Source organism: Lissotriton helveticus, chromosome 11 (assembly GCF_964261635.1).
Source record: "Lissotriton helveticus chromosome 11, aLisHel1.1, whole genome shotgun sequence".
Classification (NCBI taxonomy): Eukaryota; Metazoa; Chordata; class Amphibia; order Caudata; family Salamandridae; genus Lissotriton; species Lissotriton helveticus.
In genome coordinates, this window is record NC_136072.1 from 450,785,843 (window position 1) to 450,791,842 (window position 6,000).

General features: G+C 42.9%; 1 protein-coding gene across 1 annotated transcript in view; it reads right to left on the bottom strand.

The window, feature by feature from the left end:
* LOC144791307 (2-acylglycerol O-acyltransferase 1-like) overlaps positions 1 to 5,623 on the bottom strand; it is a 423,435-nt gene extending 417,812 nt beyond the window's left edge. The window contains exon 1 of the mRNA XM_078665973.1: positions 5,350 to 5,623. Coding sequence (XP_078522099.1) covers positions 5,350 to 5,443 — 94 coding nt within the window. The 5' untranslated portion in view covers positions 5,444 to 5,623. The remainder of the gene's footprint in view (positions 1 to 5,349) is intronic.
* Positions 5,624 to 6,000: the final 377 nt, after the last annotated feature.

The window sequence follows — 6,000 nt, forward strand, 5'->3', positions numbered from 1 at the left end:
CGTAACATGAGACTGTCAGATTGGGCCATGTAATCCTCCTTTTTACTGCAGTTTCGGCGGATCCTTAAAAATTGGCCAAAGGGAAGATTGTCTCTCAGGCCTCTGGGGTGGTGACTGGAGTATTGAAGAAACGAATTACGTTCAGATGGTTTTCTGTAAAGCATTGTGTATAACTTGTCATCCTCCGCCACAATAGATAGATCCAAGAAATCAATTCTCTTGTTGTTCGCTAGGATAGTAAATTGAATGTCCGGTGATCTGCCATTCAACCATACGTGGAATGCCCCAATTTCAGATTCGGTTCCTGTCCAGATCAACAAGATATAGTCAATGTAACGCATCCACAATTGTATACTAGCCCTGAATGGATTGACATCGTTCAGTACAAAGGTGTCTTCAAAAGTAGCCATGAAAAGAATTGCCAAATCTGGAGCAAAAGATGCGCCCATGGCAACCCCTTTAGTCTGGAGATAAAAACAGTTCTGAAACACAAAAAATGTTTCTCATCATAGCGATCTTGAGTAGTAGTATGATGAAAGACGTGGGGACACGTAGAGGCATCTCACGTCGGTTGAGAGCAGCAGCTGCAACTACGAGTGCCTCCTCTTGAGGAATGCTAGTGTAAAGTGACACAATGTCACAGGATGCCAAGAGCTGTTCACTAGGATTGAATGGACGGCCATCTACGATGTTGATGGTGTGAGTGGTATCCCGTAGATCGGTTGCAGTTTGTTCTGCTAGAGGCTTTAGGAAAAAATCCACATAAACGCACAAAGGTTCCAGTAACGAACCGCAGCCTGAAACTATAGGACGGCCCGGCGGTCTTCGCATGTCCTTATGTACTTTTGGGAGTGTATATATCGTCGGTAGACGAGGATCTTTTTTATTCAGGTATTGATACTCCTGTTCCGATAGGAAACCCTGATCAAGACCATCTTTGGTTATTTGTTGGATTTCAATTGCAAGATCCATTGATGGATCCTTCGCAAGTTGTTTGTAGCCGATCCCATCGTTCAGTTGTCTCAGGATTTCAGTTTTATAATCAGATACATCCTGTACAATTATGGCACCGCCCTTATCTGCTGGTTTTACAATGATAAGCTTGTTGTCTTTGATTGTAGAAAGGGCCATCTTTTCGTTTCTGCCGACATTAAATTTGATGTATTTTCATTCTTTAATGATATTTTTAACGTCACGTGTTACTATGCTTTCATAAGCCAGTATCCTTTGTGTCATGGCGTATGTTGGAGGAACAAAGATTTCTCCAATTTCTTTTGTATTGTGGTGGTTTCAAAGTCTTGGAGAGAAGCTACCAATTTAGAAAAAGCATCCTTAGAATTGGTAAGGGTGGCGTCACCGTTGATCTCCGCCTTAAGGTCAGATATTTGTTTGGTTAGAACTTGGACTTGCTCCGCCGCTGTCTCAATCCCCAGCACCATCCAGTGCCGGGAACAGTTATTAGCAACGAAACTAAAGCCCTCCCTAAACTTGGGGATGTCGACAAAAATCGCTGGTTCCACCTTTACCTGTAATCCTATAGGTATGATGTTAGATTGTAGGCACTGTGCGAGAAAATGTCCATGGCATTTGGTCCTGATGAGTTCCTTCTCCAGGCGCTCTAATTGTGCGATTTTGTCGTTCAATGTGAAATTGATAGCAGGGGTATTGGGGGAAAGGAAATTGTTAACAGTATCATCCAATAGCTGCTGAATGTAATCCTCTGTGTATGTGAGAATCTCTTTATCCACCATTCTAAGGTAGGTGGAAAATCAATATAGATTTAAGGAAAAAAGGGAAAGAGAAAACCTCGCAGGCATTTGCCTGCACGAAGTAAGGTATAAAAAAAACAGGGTTGAACCCATATAAGTCACTGGGACCTGGGTGAATGAACAATATAGACAGGGTGGTCCCAGACAGGGAAAGGAAGAATTTAGAAGGAATTAGTGACACATTAATACATACGTAAAGCCAAGGGATTGAAGAACCGGGTTATTTAAGACCCGGCGGCGCCAGGGGCACGCCCAAAGTCTTCGGGTTCACCTGTCTTAGAACACAGAGACATGGGACTCTTCGTGGTGACGTCAAAGATCGAATTTATTGACTGCAGCCAGTAACAGAAGTCCTAGAAATCATCACCGTATGAGTTCTCAGGAGACTGCTCAATTTTACAAAGCAAGTCATCCCTTTTTATGCCAAAAATCACATTCCAAACAAATACCTAACATTTACGAACTGACCAATCACATGTTTTCAAACCAAAGGTATCGCATGACAGAAAACCCCACTTTTCAATTACCCGGCCCATGATCAATCATCGGTCAAACACAACATTCTTCTTTAGACAGGCCAAACGAACCCATAACAAGGAGGCCACGACCCATATCATAAATAGACCATAAAGTAAGAAACAGAAACAGGTGAGAGTAGGATAAGGCATATTTGTGTGTAGTAAAACTTTACGATGTCCTGTGCTCTGATCCTTAATCTTGATCAGCTACAGGGCCAGGAACTAGTTCAACAAGGTCAGCTTCAGGCAACGAGGTCAGTTCACTTGGTTCATCCAAAAGTCAGCGCGAACCCCAGCTAAAGGGCATAGGTGTTAAAGAATGATTCAGCCGTAGTCATCGGCCTTTGTGAGGGCAACCACAAAATGGCTGCTTTACACGAAATGAGAACTATGGTTCACAACGGAATCTTCAAATACACAGTGAATCCTTGTGTGTAACATGGCGAAAACACTCGTACTTGCTGAACTCATTAGTTACGGTTCACTGCTACCAAAATCGTAACGGAACCAGGACATTTAAATCACGGGTTCAGAATTCGCGGAACCTCAGGATGATGTACAGAGTTTTTATTCACAATGTACTGAGGGACATAATCAATGGCTGTGCATTTGAATACATTTAATGAGAAATAATCAAAAATTCATGCCCAAAAGGAATGGATCTTGCAATTGAAATCCAACTAATAACCAAAGATGGTCTTGATCAGGGTTTCCTATCAGAACAGGAGTATCAATACCTGAATAAAAAAAGATCCTCGTCTACCGACGTTATATACACTCCCAAAAGTACATAAGGACATGCGAAGACCGCCGGGCTTCAGGCCCTGGTGAGCCCTTAAAAGACCCATGCTCTGGGTACTACTGTACCATATACTAGGGAATTATAAGGGGTTAAAGTAATTTGCCAATGGGGTTACCAATTCCCACAACAACATGCTCCAGTGCATTATCTGAGTCATAACCATCAGCATTGGAGCAAAAAGTAGGGGCATTGGGTGACCAAGCAAGAAGGGCACTTTCCTACCGTGAACAACATACATATCAGTAAAGCAAGAACAGCACGGTCTGTCAAGAAAATTCCATATACAATCATATCGGGTCTGTGGATTTTACAGTCAGTGGTGTTTCGATCCCCTTATAGATAGTGAGATCATAAACGGGGCTGAAAGAATTGTAGAGGTGTCCGGGTTACCATACAATGCGCTGCACCAGGGGGAAAATGGGAGGGAGCCATCGCTGGCCTAAAAGAAATCGTAGTGCCAGGTCTGTGGAAAATGGAAAATCAAATTTCCTTCGAAATACTACTGTATCCCTAGTGAAATTATTAAAAAAAAAACAAAAAAACTATGCAAAGCTAATAAAAAAAGTCAAAGTTAGTAAATGGAGATCCCTAAAATTGGTACAAAATAAATCTCTAGCTGGCAATTGTGAAATGATTAATAAGATTCACGAATAAAAGAGAAGTAGATCGTTAGAACCTCCGGTAAATGCAAGAGTCATTTCCTTCTCAACTTTCACAGCTCCCATGTGGGCTGGTGTATAAAGAAACAGGTGGACACATTAGGGGGACTCGCACTAAAACCAGCCTTGACACTCAAAAAAGTAACTGCATCTAAGCAACCCACCTAGAACCTGCTATTTGCGTAGCCAAATCAAAAGTTATTCAGCAACTGATGATCCTTTAGTTTGAAATAATCCCAAAGCCACAAAACTCCCTCTACTGGGAAGAAAAATCTCTCCCTAGGAATGGTACAGAAACTGTGGCAAGTATGTAGCTGGATTTTAGGAATATACTTAAAAACACATTAACAGTAGCTAAAAGAGGATAAGAAATAACATAAGTGAAACCAAGTTCTCTTGTTTTTCTTTTTAAAGGTATCTATCGCTCAATGTACTGCCAGAACATTTTAAATTATCAACTAATCAGATTTCCAAAGAAGCTGCAAGGTTTTTTGTATGGATCAGCTTCGGCTTCTGGATTTACTGGAGTTGGCATACAATTCCTAGTGGTCATTATAGGTCCCTGCTGTTGTGTAATAATTCATCGTTAAGTATATGTTGTTAAATTCTGACAACTTAATAGCTCCGCACAACATGAATTTGTATAAATCTGATCACGTCATCAAATGTATTTTACATGGACGAGAAAGCGCAAAAAATGGTTTGCAAGGGACATTCGTATGGCAAAAAGGTATATTAAATAATGAGCAGAATCAGAACCAGGCCCACGGGTGTCCTTCTCTTTCCTTTGTCCATTCTATCACACTTTCTTCTAAATATTGTTTAAATATCAACTACTAACTTTTAAGAAAAACAAACTATCCGTTCCCCTACCTCTGTTAACATACAGGGTGCAGCGTTACCATAGTTTTAGCTGGGCAGTTATACAATTGGTCTGAATGTTGGTGGGCACATTTTGCATGAACCAAACAGGTGCTTTCCTCGTGAGAATGCCACCATGTGTCAGCATTGAAAAGAATACACACTGCCCAGCAATAGTCCAAGCTGCACATGTTAACCAACACTGTAAATTTATGAGAAGAAAGCAACAAGATAATTTAAATAGCAGCATATTAGGCTGTCATGTTGATTGCAACTTGCCAGAAAAGACTAACTAAAACCACTCTCAGCAAATGCTACCCGTTCAAAACGGCAACAGAGGCGCTTCGAAGCCAATGCGATTCCGTTGAACCATGAAAAATGGGGGCGGGTGGGCTGTTGTACCTTTATGCACAGTGATCACGTGTGTGCATTTTATGTGTAGAAGATGTACGTTTAACTGGTGTTCCTTGATGCTGCCGTGGTCCCGTGGAGTTCCGTCATTTTGTCGGAACGACTGAAGCAGAGTGCGCGCTGATTGGGGGCTCCTTTTCATGCTTTACTCTAAATGGTAATAAACTACTCTTTCTCGCATCTCCTTAAGACGTTTCAACAATATAATAGATTACAAAAGGCGAGCTTACTTACACTCCTCTCCCTCCCCTCCCACTGACATGCACGCGTTGCTACTTTGTTTTTAAAAAATAAATGCGATAAGCGTGCTCCAAAATGCCAGACTGTACCTAGCAGCAGGAAGGAGAAGACCCACTGGAAGACGGCGGCGGTCTGGAGCCTGCGGGACAGGGGGGTGTTCAAGGGGGCGAACTCGATCTTCATAGTGGCAGGCTCCTGCGAGGGGAGACCCCAGGCTGGGGTGCAAAGCTGATGACTCGAGGGCGCTCCTTTTTGCACAGCGCAGCCCCCCTCGCGTCCCCTTCTAGTGAGCGCTTCCACGCAGGAGACGTAGCGGCGCAGTCACCTTCCAAGTTTGTTACACTTTCCACGCACTACCCTTGCCGTTCGGTGCGCGCGCCCGAATTTCACAATGCACGCGCTGCGGGCTGGCGTAGCGACGCCCCAGGGTGTGTCCGCGAGCGGAACCGAGAACACCTGTGTTCCCTATCTAAGGGAGTTTACGAAATACTGCAAGTGCTGACAGGATTGCTCTCCCGCTCAAAAATGTATTGTAAACTAACTATCGGTTATCTTTGCTGCCTCATAAAACGTTCTGCCCCATCGTGCCCCGCTCCCCTCCAATTTTCATCTATACGTACTAAGTTGCAATGTCACAGCTTATAGTGTAAGTATAAATGCCAACATTTCAGAGCCGGCAAGGGAGAGATTTTAAACAATAGTAATCGGAAGAATGTATTTTCCAGTATGTTCCCCACTGA